The following is a 19,477-nucleotide window of genomic DNA, read 5'->3' on the forward strand; positions in this document are numbered from 1 at the left end:
ACCTAATTTGAAATAGGTGTAGGCGTCAAGTAAGACAACATTAAAGAATAAACTTAACTTAAACGATTCAATTCAGTGCACTTTAAAATATTTTAAATGTTCAGTGCACTTTAAAATAGTTTAAGTGTCCTTTAATATTTTCCTTTTGAATTCTTTTAGTTATTGTAACTAAGGACCAATCCGCACTACACGGCGGTTTGCCTGTGGTATTATTTCATTTAGAAACGGCCTGATTTACAAGGATAAACAAAGTTGTGTTTTTGTTTCGAAACGGCCAGCTCAGCCTGCAGGCCGTCGCATCCTTTGATCTTCGTCGCGCCGAGGACAAACTTTTGTCCACTGTCTACTTGTGTCCGCACTTGTCTTTGGTCATAACCTGAAAGGTCCTGTCAACAACTATCCCTGTACAAACAGCTTAAAGAACTAGTGCGGATTGGCCCTAAGTACCAATAAGGTTTTTTGTTGCCACGCTAGAGCCAGGGGGGGGGGATGTGGCAAGCGACCGTCAGCCCTTCTGCATTAATATGGTTTATATTTTCGTACCCCGTAGCGTTAGTGCGACGTCTTGCTCTAAGCTCCGCAAATTTTGAGGAGTAGACAGGTTTTGTGAAGGCTTTGTTGGTGGGTTTCTCGCCTGTCTCATCTATGCTGATTTTTGGGGGTACTCTTTTATCTCTTTTCTGAGGTATGGTTCTCTTCTTCCAACGAAGGGCGGCTAAAAGTAAAAGGTGATACCATGATTATTGTTATTATTACTGCCACCAACAATTATCATCATCATCACCACCATCATTATTATCACACCGTCATCATCTACACAACAACCACCATCAAAACCATCCTGAATGTAATCATCATCTCCAGCATCAACACCACACATCGACGATTGTACCATCATTTTTATCGTCATCATCATCATCGTATCAAAATGGGTCAGTATGCAGCTCTTACAAGCTGCAATTTGACTGGGCAAATGATCAATATATCCGCACCTCGACACAAAGAACGAGAAGAATAGAGACAAAATAACTCCTTTGTAGAACAAAGATAATAGGAGACAAAGCAGCTGCGTACTTACTCATCAAAATCACCACCACCACCATCATTATTATCATCGTTATCTTTGCCTTCTTCTTCATTTACCAGTTTGTTAAAACCAAAAATATAATCACATAATCGCAGATAAATTATACTATAATTGTTACCGTCGGCATCAACAGTTTTTGAAAACTCAGCGTTTACGCACAATCTACCATTATGATCTATTTGGCTTCCAAATAAACAAGTTATGCGTTACTTACATTCGTCACGCACGTCAATAGCTTCGAATGGGTCGTCCTCTCTGTTCTTCCTCTTTTTCTTTTTCTCCTTCACTGGTCGTATTATCTTCGGGATTAGATACTCGGGTGGTTTCCGTACTTTCACGAGTTTGCGCACTACAGAGTTCGGGATGAAGCAATCCGGTGCGCATGGCCAGTATAACGGTGGCCGACACGCGGCTTTCTCTTCCTCACGTGACTTTTGAAGCTCTCTGTGATTGGTCAAATGATCAACCGCGTGATGGCTCCTGACAGAGACCGATCTCTGAGAAAGAAGAGAACGTCGAGTTAGTCAGGTTGTTGCAGAGGCCTCTTTTCTTTGTATTTCGCTAGGTAGGCGATCTTGTGGTCCCTGCTAGCAAAGAAATCAGGCGCAGGTCAATGAGTTGTCAAAGAGATGGTCTATACCCCCATCCCTGGCGTCATATTATAAGTAAAGAAAGCTTAGTCTGAAATGCTGGGCCTCTAATGAATCATTATAATTGTATGTAATTGCTGTCTAGGGACCAATATACAATATTCTAAATAACAAACAAATTGAAACAGTAAATTGTGTGACAAGTATCACGTTTCAATGTTATATAAGAGTATACATAAACTAATTGGACAGTGTCATTTTACAGCAAATACCCTGACTAATACATGCGGTATTATCTGCAATGCAGGCAATAAGACATAGTTAAGGGGGGTGGGTGGGTGGGGGGGGGGCTCCAAATGTAAAGTCCAAATAGAATAGTAAAAAAGGGGAGAATTAAATTGTTCCGCACCCCTCCCCCGCTCTTCCTCACCCCCTCACCATAAGGGGACACAAGCCGTGACGGTTCAAAGTTTATTTGTGAGGGGTATATCTCCTGACCTGTGACTCCGTCCCGAGCGCAGAATCAAACAAACTGCTCGCTCTGCCTCCAACACTAGTGCACCTGTCATCCAACATGTCAGCGGCGTTCTGCATAATTGATATGCGCGACAACATGGACGTGCCCCCTTGAGACATCATGGACATGCGCTGTGACGCGCGACGCAGCCAGTTGAGCCCGTCGTCCTCGGGTTTGACGAGAGCGTTTTCCTTTTCTTCATCAGAATCAGACTCCTATAACGAAACTCGTTTGGTGAATGCAATACAGGAGCAAATGGAGTAAAGTTACTATTTTCCTAATCTAGTGGGACGCCTGGTGTGACCATTGGCATTATCTGGCTTTTTTTTTATTACTTTGGGCGGTCGAAGCCAGTACTAGACCGAATAGAGTAACTGTTAGGACATCACTTACCTTGAAAAGACTACAAGGACGTTTGGTGGGAGAACTAGGTTTGTATTGCTATTTTATGTAATTTCGTATCTGGGGCAGTCTAAGGCAAAACAGGGCCGAATTGAGTAACTCTCTTACAATATTCCTTACCTCTTTAAAAGGAAGTACATGGACGTTTAGTGGGAGAATTGGCTTTATCTAGCATTTTTTTATTTTATATCTTGGCGGTCGAGGGCAAGGCAGAACCAAAAAAAAATAACCATATTGCGACATTATTTTTCTCCTCCAAGGGGAATACGTTTTGTGGAACAACTTGCTTTGTATTGCTAGTTTGATTTAGTACCTGGTGCGGTCGAGGGCAAAACAGGGCCGGATAGAGTAACTTGTAAGACATCTCATTTATCCCAAGGGAGTACATGGACGTTTGGTGGGAGGATTTTCTTATCAAACCTTTTTTTAAAGCTGCATTGTCACCCGTTCACTTCCGGAGATCCGACGGAAACCTCAACCGTTAAAAGACAAAAGAATATATTAGAATCCGAGATAATTAACAGGCCATCCGCTCTAATTTATCAATCACATCCTCGAAGAAACTTGCAATAGACACACTGCTTTCAATATTTTGAAATATTTTTCGCGTTTTCCGTTAAAAATTATCGGAGATTGTTACGTAATCGACCGGAAGTAAACTGGTGACAATGCGGCTTTAATACATATCTAGGCGGTCTAGGGGAGGCAGGACCATCAAAAGTACGACATTCCTTACCTCCTCCCAAGGGACTAGAGGAATGTCTGGTGAGAGCATCGGGCGCCTCTTGTCTAGGTTCATGGGCACGGTAGGAACACGGTGGCTGTCGTACCAGTACTGGATATGATCATCAAACTGTACGTGCTTCTCTATTGGCTCATCCTTAAAAGTCATAGATGCCACCTTATCGATCAAAGAATAATCAGTGTTGTTGATGATGACGACGATGATGATGATAGTGATGGTGATGGTGGTGATGGTGTTGGTGGTAATAGTGGTGATGGTGATGGTGATGATAATGATGATGATGTTGGTGATGGTGATGGTTATGGTGGTGATGGTGATGATGATGGTGGTGGTGGTGTTGATGGTGGTGGTGGTAATGATGGTGGTGGTGAGGGTGGCGGTGGTGGTAATGATAGTGGTGATGGTGGTGATGATGGTGGTGATGGTGGTGATGATGATGGTGGTGGTGGTGATGATGGTTGTGGTGGTTGTGATGGTGGTTGTGGTGGTGGTGATGGTGGTGATGATGGTGGTGATGATGGTGGTTGTGATGATGGTGTTTGTGATGGTGGTGATGATGATGGTGACGATAGTGATGATGATGGTGATGGTGGTGGTGTGGATGACGGTGGTGGTCGTGTTGATGATGATGTTGTGATGACATAGTAATGACTGGGGCTGGTGTTTTCTAGGTTGTCAAGGTGATTACGACGATTTGACGATTTGCAAGACATTATTGGATATACATTGCATTTCTCGTGTCATAAGACGAATTCCTCAAATATATCAAATACCTTAAGCAGATATGGTGCTGGTAGGTAATCAGTTAGCGTCACAAGACTGATATGAGACTGGAACCCTACTAACAGGTCTCCCCTGGGGTTCAGGAAACACACACCACATAGGGTATCATCAAAGTTGAGTTCCCTGATGAGATGGTTGTCCATGTCCCAAATTCGGACGCTCATGTCTTCGCTAGAAGTAGCGAAAAGGCCAAGAAGAGGGCAACTTGATATCTGGAAAATAAAATAAGGTAAATAATGTTTGTGAGCCTTGTCCAGATTTGCAGCTTGAAGAGCCCTTGTCAGCCACACTTTTGTTATTGTTTTTATTTAATATTGGAAGGCACATAAGGTGACAAAATCCCGAGTAAGCATTTAAAAACAAAATTTTGTACTAACGCAATTTAATTGAAAGCCTTCTAAGAGATGGAGATGTGGAGATGTGGAGATGTGGAGATGTGGAGATGTGGAAATGTGGAGATGTGGAGATGTGGAGATGTGGAGATGTGGAGATGTGGAGATGTGGAGATGTGGAGATGTGGAGATGTGGAGATGTGGAGATGTGGAGATGTGGAGATGTGGAGATGTGGAGATGTGGAGATGTGGAGATGTGGAGATGTGGAGATGTGGAGATGTGGAGATGTGGAGATGTGGAGATGTGGAGATGTGGAGATGTGGAGATGTGGAGATGTGGAGATGTGGAGATGTGGAGATGTGGAGATGTGGAGATGTGGAGATGTGGAGATGTGGAGATGTGGAGATGTGGAGATGTGGAGATGTGGAGATGTGGAGATGTGGAGATGTGGAGATGTGGAGATGTGGAGATGTGGAGATGTGGAGATGTGGAGATGTGGAGATGTGGAGATGTGGAGATGTGGAGATGTGGAGATGTGGAGATGTGGAGATGTGGAGATGTGGAGATGTGGAGATGTGGAGATGTGGAGATGTGGAGATGTGGAGATGTGGAGATGTGGAGATGTGGAGATGTGGAGATGTGGAGATGTGGAGATGTGGAGATGTGGAGATGTGGAGATGTGGAGATGTGGAGATGTGGAGATGTGGAGATGTGGAGATGTGGAGATGTGGAGAGGGAGAGGGAGAGGGAGAGGGAGAGGGAGAGGGAGAGGGAGAGGGAGAGGGAGAGGGAGAGGGAGAGGGAGAGGGAGAGGGAGAGGGAGAGGGAGAGGGAGAGGGAGAGGGAGAGGGAGAGGGAGAGGGATGCTTTCACACACTTGGTATTTTGCTAGGATGACAAAACGGCAACTGACCGTAAAACCAAATTGCTGGCACCACCGAGCTCAGGCAAAGATGGAGAAAGTTGTTGGCTAACAATTTCAGAGCTGTTGCAAGCCTAAAAAAATTGGAATGTGGCACGATACAGAAGCATTAAGACAATACCGGGGCTGGAGTGGGGGCACGTGCCCCCAGTGCCCCACCCATTGCTACGGCCCTGGGAGATGCTAAGGAACAACTTCACAGCGCTTTGCATGGTGTAAGGACAGCACCAGCACAGCTAAGCCAGTAATGCTGAATGTTTTAGAATTGAGCTTCATGGTTGACTCCTGGACATGTTCATACCCCGTTGATAGCTGCCGTGTGCCCTTCATCCTTAGAGTGCATCATGAACTCGAAATTTTTCTTTTTTCCATACGCGCTACCACAGTCTAAGTCCGTCCTATAAATAAACAAAATTGATCTCCGCTGCGAGTATTTCGCGGTATGACGGGTGTTGAGTATAAACTTATTTCAAAATATGCTGTCAGTGAGTTCAAGCGGCAAATGGCAATTGGAAAATAGCAGTCTATGATCAAAAATGTGCCGCACGTAGGGACAATATGGATTGATGATCCAATAATCAATCGCAGAACATATATGCTTTGCTCTGACATCGCTGGAGTTGGGGGAGTACCTGCACATGACGACCTTGTGGTCCTCCATCGCCATACACAAGGTGTTCCCAGTCATCTCTAGTTCCCTTGGCAACTGAAGTAGCTTGATCCTGGACTTTGACACGATGTCTATTGCACGTTGGTTCACGTGACGCACCTGCCACACCCGTATGACGTAATCTGTGCCGCAGGACAAAAGATGGTCACGTGATCCAATAGTATCACGTGATGTGCTGAGTCCGTGTGACGATCCGAGGAATATGACTTGTCCCTGATGAGCTTGTACTTCCTTCATACTGACACCTGTCAAATACATAGATAAGCTCCTCCTAACTATCATGGTCCACTTATGGTGTCGAATAATACCGATTCACGTAAGGCAACAATCCATTCCATTCGCTAAATCACCGCAGGCGTTTTGATGCGGGCCTACGTATAAGTGGTCGTCTTTACTGACATAAGAAAATGTATAAGAAATTTAAAACTTTTTTACTTGTTTATTTACTGATGCGATTCTGATGAGAATCACAATGTTTGAAGACAAATAGCTGATTTAACGAGTGATAGCGAGAAGAAAGAACTGGAATCAAATCTGATAAGCTCGAGTAGTAGAGATTGAAATGCCACATTCAGCCTGTAGCGAGAAACGCGAGTAACCAGAGCTTAAAATGAGTCAAAATATTATCAGAATTATAATGATAATTATCATTGTCATTATCACTATCATTGTCACAGTAATTGTAATCGCCATTATCATCATCACAACATCTAAAGTAACTCTCACCGAAACCGTCGAGCAGCGAGATCTGTCCGTTGTAGTGCCCAGCAAAGAGTAATCCACACTCTAGGTCCAAGTCTTCCTCGGTCAGAGCAAACTCTGAATTCAACAGCGCTATGCTACACACCCCTTCATCCGGGCATTCTGCTCGCCATAACTGATGGGCGCTAGAAATACAAAAAATACACGGGGTTATCACGTGCAAGGAAAGGCCCATAACATGAGTCTACCAAGTCTACCATCATTTCCTCCAAAACATGTGTCGCGTAATTACCATGTACAGGGAAGTACAAATATCATGCGTTACAAATACGTATAGCTTGTCATACATGTGCGGCAAATAACAAGTATCACGTGTTCACCACGTGCAACAACTATGCGCGAAAATCGGAGCACGTATCAGGAGCACACCATGTGCAGCAGCAAACACGTATAACGACCGCATCATGTGCAACGAAGAAGTATCACGTGTCCGTCACGTGTTATCTTCTTACCAGCAGGGATTATTGTCGCTCTCGAAGACAAGAACTTCTCTGGAGCTCAGCAGCACATAGAGTTTCTCTTTGCGGCGATCATGCGCAAAGCCGACGATCTCTGTGGTATTCAGGGTGGTGATTGGTAGCATTGTGGTGAGTTCGTAGCCATGTACTGGAGATATTAACCTGAAAGACAAGAATGTCGTTTACAGGAGATATTAACCTGAAAGACAAGAATGTCGTTTACAGGAGATATTAACCTGAAAGACAAGAATGTCGTTTACAGAGGATATTAACCTCAAAGACAAGAATGCCGTTTACAGGAGATATTAAAGCCGCATTGTCACCAGTTTACTTCCAGTCTATAACATAACAGTCTCTGATGATTTTTAACGGAAAACGGGAAATTATTTCAAAATATTGAAAGCAGTGTGTCTATTGGAAGTTTCTTTCAGGTTGTGATTGATAATTTAGAACGGATGGCCTGTTATATATCTCGGATTCTTATAGATTCTTTTGTCTTTTAACGGTTGAGGTTTCCGTCGGACCTGAAGTAAACTGGTGACAATGCGGCTTTAACCTGAAAGACAAGAGTTGTTTCTTTACGCCCGTCTTGCAAATGTTTGCAGCTTTGCCATCCTTCTAAATTACCTCATTTCAAGTTCTTTTCACAAGATTGATTACTTATTCAAGCCTTATCATTAGGCGACAAAAAGTTAAAAAGGACGGCTTTAAAAAGACTCCGACTTGTCACAGCCTCGCTTTCGCGCTCTTTTACCACAGGAGCCCCATCATCTCGAAAAAAAACAATAGTTTCGACAGCATTCCCACGTCAATGAGTATGACGCCCCAACACATTACCTTATTCCCCCGTCTACGGCTTCTACAACGATCCTCGCGGGATACCCGGGGGACGTTACTCGAAAACAGCGCTTGATGCGAGAGCTGAGCATAGTAAAGAGACTGTGGAACTGATTGAGGTTCCACACTTTCAAGTTGTGTCTCGAGTAATAGAACAACTGATCGGAGCTGATCAGGCTCATGTCGACTATGTCCTCGCCGGTTTGGAGGCGGTAGGTCTGAGTGAAGGTATCGAAGTTCCAGATACGGACTGTTTTGTCGAGAGAGCTTGAGACAAGAAGAGGTTGACGGTCGTGGATAAGAAGGCTTGTGATGGCATCACAGTGACCTAGGAGAGGTATAATCATCATCACCATTCTCTATCGTCATCATAATCATAATCGGCATCACCACCACCACCATCCTCTTCCTCCTCCTCCTTCTCCTCCTCCTCATCATCATCATCATCATCATAACCATCTTATTCAACATACAATTATCATCTTCATCTTCACTATAAACATCATCATTATAGTAATCGTCACGACGGTAATCAAAACTATCCCAATCATAAATTAACTGTATATGACAAATTCTTGAATTGCGTGAGTTACCCATGATTTGGGTGACAAGAGGTAACTATCTATCGTCAAGGTAACTGATTGCGTGACTTACCTAGGAATTGCGTGACAAGAGGGTAACTATCCAGACTCGTACTCCACGCCCTGATGGTCCCATTTTTGTCTCCGGTTATGAAGTAGCTTGCTGGATGGTAGAACACACATGTAGTGAAGGGGAAATCGCTTTTCTTGTCGAAGCAGGTCCGGACGTGATAGTCTTTCTCTGCGATGATCGCAATTCGCACATTACTCACGGCAATAATCTGAGAGACAAACAAAGTTTTCACTAACCCGGTCCCTGGCACTCTGTTAGGGTTTCCAGTGTTTGGCTATAAGGCAAGAACCACAGGAAACCCGAAACGAGCGTGAGGGACTGGGCTGGATTTTCAGCATGTCCGCGGATGCCTCGAGGATCTGGGTCGGCTGAAATAACTTTCAGGGTAAGATTGTGAGGTAGCCGGTTTTCGCTCAGAAATCTAGGTGTCTCAATCATCATTACTTAATTTAGCCAATGAAAATTGATACTTTGCGACCCGGAATTAAAAGGGTATAATGACAAAACTTTATACTTTAAACAATTTAGTAAAAGAGACGTTACATAAAACACATTCAAAACCCCCTCCATGCGACCTTCTGCGGTATCTTTTTGGAGACACACAATAAAAGGTGCATTATGGAACATCTTTTTTGGAATCATACAATAGATGTATTTTGCGGGTATCTTTCCTGGAATCACCCAATAAAAGATTACCATATACCTGTCTTGATTACCATTTACCTGTCTTGATTACCATATACCTGTCTTGATTACCATATACCTGTCTTGATTACCATATACCTGTCTTGATTACCATATACCTGTCTTGATTACCATATACCTGTCTTGATTACCATATACCTGTCTTGATTACCATATACCTGTCTTGATTACCATATACCTGTCTTGATTACCATATACCTGTCTTGATTACCATTTACCTGTCTTGATATGGAGTCAAACTTGAGGGAGTGAACCCAGTCGTCGGGTGTAAAGGAGCAGTTGTAAATCCGCCCAGGAACAAGCGGGTCGGTTTGCTTGATTGGAAAAGTCCACGTCATGATCGCACCGGCGATACCCGTCACAAGTTCGTCGGCGTTTTCGTTGTAGAGCATACACAACACGGTGCGACCTACAAAAACAAGAAGAAAATAAAGATGATGATGATGATGATATTGAAGAAGAACAATAACAACATCAAGAAAAGTGAGAACATCAAGTTATGATGGTGATGATTATGATGATGTTAATAATTAATGTGATTATAGAGATATAATGAAGAAGAGCAACAACAAGACGAGAAAGAAATACAAAAAGAACAGCAAAAAAATAAGAATGGAAGAAGCGACCACAACAAAGAAGCACATAGACAAACAACAATGGCATGGAAAAAGTAGAAGACAATGATGAACAGCAACAACTAAAATAAATAAAAAAATATAAAACACATGACAGCCGTGTGCACGCACCCCCATCCCGCCCTTGATCGACATAAAATGGTCTCTTTTTATTAAATAATCACTAAATATTTTGCATATGAAAACTATTTCTGTAAACGAAGATATCAGGACAAGAGAAGATATAATCATACCTGTGAATGTTGACGAAACGACAGCAAACTTGGTGGTGAGTACGCTTAACGTAAGATCATTACAGAACCCAACGAACGACCACCGCTTGTTGATAAACAGCAGACGCTCAAACCTTAAAGGGGTGGTGAGACTACTCAGATTCTCTTCCATCTCTCCCGTCTTATTGTCCTTGGCCAAGGTCCAGACGTTGATGTGATTGTTTTTACCCACCCCGTGATGGGAGACGAATGTCTCGACCGAAGAGCCAAGGCACATGCGAATCGCAAGTCTGAGGCTGTCAGAGTTCCACAGGGATTCCTGGTAAAATAGTGTGCTTTACAATCTAATAACAAACTAGTTCTTATAAGGATGATTTACGTTTTTGTCTCGAGTCGAGTTGGAGCCGACCATCAATCAAATATCAAACAAAAGGTTCAAATGCGCGAAGAATCCACTTTTTATTTTGAATAAAGCAAATTCAATAAACGTCATTGTTCCAAGTTGTTGCGATGTTCCAGTTCCCGAGGGTTGACGTTATCTGAATAAAACGGAGAGGAAAACGTAAAGGAACAGTTTCGTTCATTCCTTCTCCGCTAGCGTCACCACCGTGCAGATTGACAAGAAGTAGTAATGATGGAATAACCCCCCCCCCCCCCCCCCCCCGCAGAATTAAGATTTTCCACAGCAATTGAAGTTTTCCAAAGCAATTAGGCTTCTTTTTCGAAAATGGCGTCATGTGAATCCTAGGCACTTGCATATTTTTCGGTGAGCGATTGAATTGCGGCTGAATCAGAGCGTAAAAAAGTGTCTGAATTGTGGCCATCTTTGTTTCTGTGGTTGAATTGTGAAAGTAAAGGGTTCCATTGTTGTGAAATGTTGTCTTTTGCAGAATCACTCGCAGCATGTTAGCATCTTACGTATATCCGGGACTTCAGTGCTCACTTCAGTGCCTTCAGTAGAGCCTGTTTGAAAGGTTCTTGTCGTAGTCTCGATGTCTACTAACCTGTAGCTGTAAGCCGTATGGGATCGTGATACTCGCTGTCTCCTTTGCACATTCGAGCTTTTCCTGAACTAGAACCTTCTCTTCCGTCCATGGTTTAATCTTGGGTTTATAGAACATAGGCATTCCGATCCTTGGTCTCTGTTCAGCCCATTTCAACGTCTAAATCTTCTATTTTTCTCAAGATTTCACGTGCGTTTGGTGATTCAATTGTTACGTTAGATGAAATGCTGCGCGCGTACAGAAAAACTGATAACTGACTGTTCTAATTCCAAATCGAACAATCAATCGAACACGTGACGTGACAGACGTGTTGGCTAGACCTTGTCCCCACGTATCCGTTTTCGTTTAAAAACGCAACCTTTTTGGTTCGTTTACAAAAAGATCCGCGTCCACACTAAGAGTTTTAATTTTGATACGACCCGTCCCCCCGAAAACGCAGCAACGATACGAAAACGACAACAAGTTCTACAGCACATGCGTACTCGCGCGCCAAGTGGACTGGACCTGAGTTATCACACCATCGTTTTCGAAAGGTTCCTTTTTCGTCCGTCCCCAAAAGGGTATAGTTTTCAAATTGTTTTACTCTGGATATCGTTCTCAAATCGTTTCGTTTTCGGTCATCGTTTTCGCGTTTACGTGTTGACGATACTCGTACTCGTAACCTTAATAAAAGCTTGCGTTTTCAAACGAAAACGGAAACGTGGTCTAAGGGCAGGGAAAAAAGGGCGCGCGCACAACCCGGTTCTTGTGAACCCAGCGGCCTTTGTCGGCATTTTGTTGGCTGAGCGTCAATGGGCGAGAGAAGTCTGGAAGATCTGGTACCCAGGGTAGTCTTGGTTCTGACTCCCTAACAAATCTCGACAAGTTTGTTAACAGAAACATGTGTTTCGCTCAGAATTTTCACAAAGGGTCACGATTTTGTGGTGTTTAAATCTTATATCTAATTGTCAAATGTACCTATTGATGATGTCGTAAGGCACTCTCCCAACATGCTGTATTGAAAAACAGCGACGAGGGATTAGAGATGAACCGCTAAGCACTGTTGGAAAGCTTGGGTACCACCACTGACTGTGTGAAGTTTTGGAATTACCATCATTTCATTGAACTCTAGGGATAATCAAAAGCCAAGCCAGACCAATAGTTTAGAAAGCTAGCCAATTAGGATAAGGAACGTTCTATTTGATAGACAGTAAACATCAACAGCCAATCAGTAGAAACAACACTACATTGCGTTTATAGGTTTTGGGGTTTGTGTTAACATGAACTGTAATGCTCACATTCTAAAAGGTTATCTTTTTGCTCAAAAGCTGCTCTACCAATTTACTGACAAGCCAAGGCGGTTTTTCAATTACTGACAAGCCAAGGCGGTTTTTCAATTACTGACAAGCCAAGCAATTCTGTCAGTTACTAACAAGCCAAGCCAGTCTCTCAGCTATTTGCAAGCCAAGCCGGTCTGCTTGGTAGTATTATTTTGCACCCCTTCCCCCTCCCTCCTAAAAAGAAAGAGAAACAACAGACCAAGAGATCAAAAGTTCATTTATTTAGCTGAACATATTTCCAACTTAAGATCGTGGTCTCTCCTTCTTTTCCTTGAACAGTGCGAGCAGAGAGACATTAGCAACCTTCACCACCTTAAATCGAACTCCAGGGATGTCACCAACAGCATGGCCACGGCGACCAAATCCAGAGATGAGTACCTCGTCGTTCTCTTCAATGTAGTTCAAGCAGCCGTCGTTAGGGACGAATGCTGTGATCTTTTTGCCGTTCTTGATAAGCTGTACACGTACACACTTCCTGATAGCAGAGTTGGGCTGTTTGGCTTCAACTCCACTAAAAAAAAGAGAGATGGAATTCTAATCTAGGAATGAACATTACCAAATGTCTAGAATTTTTTTATATTATTCAACCATTTTTTACTGGCTCATACACATATAATTATACAGCTTTTAAAATTATTTTAAATTCTTTAAAGTGAAAACCACAAATTAAAGCAGTATAGCTGCTTGACAAAAAATAATAGGTAATTCCTGAATAATTGCATTTAATTAAAACCAAAACTGTTGTTGTGTGACCTTCAAGAATCCATAGTCCCTGTCGTGTTTGGGAATAGCTCGTGGTCAATCAAAGTTTTGGGCGGTTTTCATTGCTTGTTTTGATTTCAAAGAAATATTTCCAAATGAGGAAGGGATTTTGGATACTTGGGAGGTCGTGCATTAACGATTTTAAGTGAAAATACACTAGTTTCGATTATATCTTTTTTTCTACAAATAAGAAAGACTTACCTAAGGCATGCTTAGGTAAATCTTCCATTTAAAAAAAAAGACAAGTGGACAGAATTACATATTCTTGGGATTATCATGTCCAATTACTGTTGAATTATATTGATGATTTATAAACAAGCAATTTTTTATGTTTCTATTTTTAGTCTGCAGCATTCAGCAAAGGTAAAAAAAACTCAAGCATCATGGTACTTTCACGCTTGGCTACTGGGAAGTGTTGGTTAGCCCAGTGCCCACACTCATTTAGGTCTTGCATCAAAAATCTTCTCAAAATGATGAGATAAAGTTTTAAAACTTTGTTTCTAGCTGAGTGCTTGTATAAAGAGTACTTTTACCAGTTACAGGGAAAGTAATACAAATTTTGTAAGAATCCTGCATCTAAATCTTACTTGAGGTTGATAATGAAAGATTAATAGAGACTTTAAGATCAAGGTTTTTCGTGATTTATAGCTGACTGCCAACTTAAAGCAGTCACGTGACCAGGACTTGCCATCACGTTTGCTGTTCGAAGTTTGCGTTTTGTAAGGCCGGCTTCTACAGATAGAGGTTAGTCATTTACGACAAGGTATTTTTGAACAATTTTTAATCTTGAACACCAAAACGCCACGCTTAACACAAAAAGTTAGCTTTTGGTATGTGTTAACTTTTAACTGATATTTGTTTTACAATTGAAAAATACTTTTGAGAATGATTTTTTTAGCTTTAAGTCAAAGTGGTCGGCATGAATGAAAACAAACATGGCGGCAGAATTAATGCTTCTTGTTAAACTTATTGCTTCGAAAAAAAAATACCTTATTTTCTTGCCAGTTTTGTTATAGCGATTTGAGATGGCTCCTTTTAGATGGCCATTGCTATACAATGATTTGTACAGTCAACCTTGTATCTTAAATTTTAAAAATGAGCACACGCCTAACATGAAACCACAAATGATGATCCAAAAACCTGCATCAAAATCCCAAAAAGCGGCTGATGTAGATACGGATAAACTAACTTCCGCCTCAAAGTGCAAATCTTACTTGATTGAGCCACTTTATATTGTCATATCACTGTAGAATTGAAGTCCTTAAATTGTTGCCAAGGGCTTCACTTCTGTCAGCAGGACAGGCATGTAAATCACCTGTGTCGCAGCCAGAAATAACTACATTATTACCATCTGTGCATTAACAAAGAAAACCATATTCTGGCCGCCAGCGTACTAGTAAGAAGATAGATACCAATTTGTGATTCTGGCCAGGATAGATGGTAATAATGCAGTTATTTCTGCTTATAAGGGATACTTGTATAAACATATCTGATTGCCAAGGCCTTTCCACTTCCATCATTTCAAATTCTTAAAATTTTCTTGTATTTTTGATTTTCTATAAAGCTGACTATAGGACCCAATAAGTCCTTTTTATTCTAGCACCACTGCAATAGCAGGGGCGGATCCAGGATTTCAAAATCGGGGGTGGATGATGGCCTGATAGATGGCTTATTACTGATACAGTGGTCCTTAGTAGGTCACTACATAGATCTTTAAATACTTCATGCTGAATTGGATTTGTCGCGCCAGCAAAGGCAAGCAGGCAAAGCCACATGGACAGTACCTCCCCTCCCTCAGACATTGATTTTCTTCAAACAAAGTGACATTTCAAATTTTTTTTACTCAAAAAGGGGGCTGGATATCCACCAATTCAACCCCCCCCCCCCCCCCCTGTATCCGACCCTGATTAGGGGACTTGCACTAAGAAGTCATGAGACTCCTCAAATGGCAAACTCTCATGACAACAAAAAGCAACTTATCCGACACTTTTGAATCTTCCAGAAAGTTTCTATACCGGAAACACAAGAAATGTTTGCCAAAATTAAAGTCTAACTCTAACTCCATTCCACAAATATACAAACAACTACAAACTATCTCACAAATTATAATAGTTCTAGAGATCAAGCCAAGCTTTTTTCCCCAAATGTTACTCACACTTTCTCGAGGACGATTCCCTTGGCGTGAGAGGCGCCTCCGAAAGGGTTAGCTTTCAGAGCAGTTCCCAAGTGAGCCTTTTTGTACGCTTTATCGTGCCATTTCTGGTCTCGTCTGTGCGATCGGAGTTTGCGGGCTGTACGAAGACCACGGGGTTTACCTTCAAAATTACACAACAATTAGATCAAACCGAGGTTTAACTACCTAAATATGGAGTCTGATTGGTTTATTAGGGTTATTTTAGTGCGAATTTCAAGAGATTTCTACGGCACACGTGCGTTCGTACCCATTTTGAGATGTTGTCTTCCAAAGAGGCCAGTCCAGCATGCAGCGCGCTCCCTAGACTTCCAGGCCTAGTCTTCCACGGATGACAAACTCTCAGGTATACCCTCAAGGCAGCATACAAACAAAGATTGGACGCTTATAAAACTTTCTTAGCATACCAACCAATATTTGGTGTATATGCCATATTGAAAACAATACATTAAACTATTGACATGTGAAAAGGCATCGAAAGAGATACTAGCCCTTAGCGTGTACTTACGCTCCTTGAAACCAGTCACCCATTTGTAGTCGGGTTTTGGAAGGGTGTGGATTGTGGAGTATATTTATTAGCGTACGTTAATACTGGGAGGGTACGGTCGGTGCCTGCCAATTTGCCTGATGGCTGGCAAAGCTGCTGTTTTAAAGGACTCCGGATCAGTTATGTTTACAATAATATTGGGAAGTAAATTCCATGTTCTTATTGTTCTAGGGAAAAAAGAATAATTAGAGGAAAGACTATTTGAGTGCAATTGTTGGAAGCTATGTGAGTGCCTCCGAGTGGATCGATTTGTCGGAACGACACAGCTAGGGAGAGGACAGGCCACGAGATTATTTAAAAAAATATACATCAATACTATTCAATACTATACTATCAATACTATTTGCACAACGCAAAGACGACGGCGACCATCATAAAAAAATGGCGCGCCCTCACGAAATGCAAAATAACGGCGTGTTTTTTACGCGCGCCGTCAGGAACGTCAACCGTCGTTTTAATATATGCGTGAGCGCGCGCACGGTTCTTGCTGCCGTCTCCGTCGCCGTCGTCTCTTCTTTTCGGACGAGCCAAGTAGACTGTTCTTTGTGCTAGCGTCCATGTCCATGGTTAATTGTTCGTGACCGACGGAAAACAAGTCATAACCTGATAACTTTGGTCGGATGCGACAAAGCAAAACGATCATGTCTTATTGAAGATACGCGCGGTTATATTTTATAGCCTTCTACAATCGTGTTTTTGTTCCCTGCTTGATTGATCCTGGCTCTTTTGTTTTTGTTAACGAGTATTCAAACATTGAAAAGACTGTTTTATTTATTTACGCATAAACAGCTTTGTCAATATTATAAATGGTAATTAAAAAATCACTGAAGGATTTGCTTTGTTATTAAGGTTCCATTAACCAAGCTGTGGTGATTTTCACTTTAATTTACTCTGTTGGTGGAAAAAAAACATCCCATGTCAATATTTATGTTGACTTATGTCGCGGGAGGTTGAAAAATTGTTAGCACCTTATCAACAGATTTGTTGGCCGTAATCAACGAAATGACCTCGTGACGTTTGCCGTCACGCTGTGCTTACATTCCACTGGTCAAGAGGTCAGGCCATAAAAGCTCCCAAAAATTTAGCGTGATGAGGATCAGACTCATTCCAGTGTTTGTTTTTCGCCTTGAGGCAAAAATGTGCTACGTAGCGTGGAGTTGTTAGGGATGTGTGCACGCGAAAAACAAAAAGACAGGCGAAGAAGAAGATGTCTTTATAAAACACAAAGTATTAGCTGAAAAAGCAAGAGCTTGCCAAAGATAAACGTTGTCAGAGAAAGTATTAATCTTCAAACACGTCCAAGACAGGCTACGCAAAGAAGATTGAAAGATTTGACAGGATCTAAAGGTGTCAAAATTGAATGTTCTTTCTCGTTATACGAGGTGTGAAAACTTCAAGATTCAAGAATCAAGTTCAAATGAGATTGCCTTCTGTTAACATTATACTTCAGTGTTGTTTATAGACTCGCGGGTTCAGAGTTCCTCGGTGAACTTGTTTGTATTTTACACCCTGTCGAATGGATTCTTTGTTTATTGGATTTTGATGGGTGCCTTCAAAATGGAAAGGGATAGCAACAAATGTAGTTTGAGCACCAGTCGAGTCAGCATACGATTACAAGCTCGGGACAAAGTGAGGGAAGAAGCTTCTCTAAAGCAGCTTAGACTGTATTTAGATACCAAACTACGGGAGAGTATTTCAACAAACATTCTACAGGATTCGACTCCTTACAGATGTTCACTCAGTAGAAAAACCGGTTTGGCGGCAACAAGAGGGAAGCACGCACAAGAGTCAACATTTAGCGCAAGAAAGAAGTTAAGAGAAAGAGAGCTTAATACGAAAGCTTTGACTTTACCCAGACTTGCTACAACATCAACAAATCTAGTATCTGTACCTCTAGAACGCACAGAACAGAACAGTCCGGAGCTATCATGGAAACGAGGCGAGAAACGACCAAGGGGAGAGGAATACAGCAAAGCGTCAAAAGAATTATTTCACAAGACTTTGGAAGAGGCCTTTAGAGCTTCACATGCACGCCATGGTTATCCAGGAAATCATATAAAACCGGGGGAAAAACGGCCAAAGATTATCGAGGAAGGGGCTCTATTCTCAAGAGCATCTCCAAAAATGTACGTAGACTCTGATAGCACGGAAGGTGACTTGGATGGCAGTGATGATGAATTCAAAGAAGAAACTTATTCGAAGACTTGTGAGGACGGATCAAAAATTACCGCTTCACAACAAAAGCTGCGTATAGAAATATTTATGCCTAAAATAAGATGAAATTTTCTACGTGCGATAAATGCTTATAAATAAATGATTATAAGGGGGGATATAAAAATTATAGATAGGTAAAAGTATTTTAGCTTTCAGGATTCCATCCTTTTAATGGTTATGTTCAGAAGGAATAAGGTGAAAAAAACATTACTTTGAAGGGGGGGGGGGGGGGGGGGGGCTTCAACAACTTTTGGCAGGAAAGACGGGATTAAGTCATCCACACGAGAATCGTTATGGCTTGTCTTGATCCTCCGCTTGATATATTGAAATAATCATGCGCAAACTTAATGCGCAGATATGTTTTACCTTTTAAAATTGCGAGCAAATATGAATGAGAATAAGAGTATTTATACGAACATCTCGAAATGCTAGGGTGGGCGGGTTAGTGAATTGACCCATTATGGGGGGGGGGGGGGTGGACTTTTTGAAGTTGCCCAGCCCCCTCTTACCTAACTGATTAAAACTCGTCTACACTTTCAGCATCTCCTTGATTTTATTTGTATGTGTTTTGCGCTCACACATTTTTCCATGACATCAAAATAAGAGATGAAGTTAGGGATATAGCCCTGAAATTCTCCACAAACTGAGAAGCAATTATGATTTCAAAATTTATCTTTTTGCGTTAATTGTTCTGAGGAGGGGGTGTATTAATTCGAAAAATGCTCACTTTAAATGCACCAGAGTCAACAAGAGATCCCTTCCTCTCCACTGCGCGTGTGTATGTTTACATACAAACGCGCAATTTTTACATGTACCTAAATAGTGTTACAAGTGTTTTACATGTATAGATCGATTGCTTGATAAAACCTCTCTAGCGCATGAATATAACAGAAGTGAAAGGGAAAAAAGAAAAAGCCATTAAAAGTACTGATAGGTAATTTGCCCGAGGATCAATCCTTTTCAGATCAAATGATCGAGAAAAAAAACTGACCATACTTCAAGACACACGCTTGATTGCCGTATGGCAGCTAAAGCTTTATGGCTAGGTTGAAGGTTTTTACCCCAGCACCGCTATCTAGCGAAATATCAACACAAAGGGACCTGAGGTACCCGCGCATTAATGGGAAG

General features: G+C 41.8%; 2 protein-coding genes across 5 annotated transcripts in view; both read right to left on the reverse strand.

Annotated features, from left to right (window-relative positions):
- LOC5510818 overlaps positions 1-12,713 on the reverse strand; it is a 28,626-nt gene extending 15,913 nt beyond the window's left edge. The window contains exons 1-14 of one of the 4 annotated variants that reach the window (XM_048722352.1): positions 12,274-12,713; positions 10,334-10,631; positions 9,684-9,874; positions 8,761-8,968; positions 8,107-8,434; positions 7,264-7,431; positions 6,776-6,936; positions 6,012-6,294; positions 5,681-5,777; positions 4,115-4,336; positions 3,333-3,497; positions 2,176-2,409; positions 1,302-1,584; positions 544-715 (exon numbers count right to left, since the gene is read on the reverse strand). In XM_048722352.1, the coding sequence (XP_048578309.1) occupies positions 544-715; positions 1,302-1,584; positions 2,176-2,409; positions 3,333-3,497; positions 4,115-4,336; positions 5,681-5,777; positions 6,012-6,294; positions 6,776-6,936; positions 7,264-7,431; positions 8,107-8,434; positions 8,761-8,968; positions 9,684-9,874; positions 10,334-10,589 (2,768 nt within the window). In that variant the 5' untranslated portion in view covers positions 10,590-10,631; positions 12,274-12,713. Of the gene's footprint in view, positions 1-543; positions 716-1,301; positions 1,585-2,175; positions 2,410-3,332; positions 3,498-4,114; positions 4,337-5,680; positions 5,778-6,011; positions 6,295-6,775; positions 6,937-7,263; positions 7,432-8,106; positions 8,435-8,760; positions 8,969-9,683; positions 9,875-10,333; positions 10,852-11,316 lie in introns of all 4 variants that reach the window. The other 3 variants (XM_048722350.1, XM_048722349.1, XM_048722351.1) reach the window with 3 other exon arrangements.
- A 122-nt stretch (positions 12,714-12,835) lies between these two features.
- LOC5510819 (40S ribosomal protein S23) lies at positions 12,836-15,935 on the reverse strand. Its single transcript, XM_001631213.3, has 3 exons — positions 15,839-15,935; positions 15,553-15,712; positions 12,836-13,146 (listed from the first exon to the last, which is right to left on the reverse strand). The coding sequence occupies exons 1-3, from the start codon at positions 15,840-15,842 to the stop codon at positions 12,879-12,881; spliced, it is 432 nt and encodes a 143-aa protein (XP_001631263.1). The 5' UTR covers positions 15,843-15,935; the 3' UTR covers positions 12,836-12,878.
- Positions 15,936-19,477: the final 3,542 nt, after the last annotated feature.

The sequence above is a fragment of the Nematostella vectensis genome, chromosome 15 (genome assembly GCF_932526225.1).
Source record: "Nematostella vectensis chromosome 15, jaNemVect1.1, whole genome shotgun sequence".
NCBI classification, from domain to species: Eukaryota; Metazoa; Cnidaria; class Anthozoa; order Actiniaria; family Edwardsiidae; genus Nematostella; species Nematostella vectensis.

Coding starts and splice junctions, on each gene's coding strand:
- LOC5510819 (XM_001631213.3), bottom strand. Junction 13,147..15,552: donor GGAATCGTCCTCGAGAAAGT/GTGAGTAACATT, acceptor TCTTTTTTTTAG/TGGAGTTGAAGCCAAACAGC.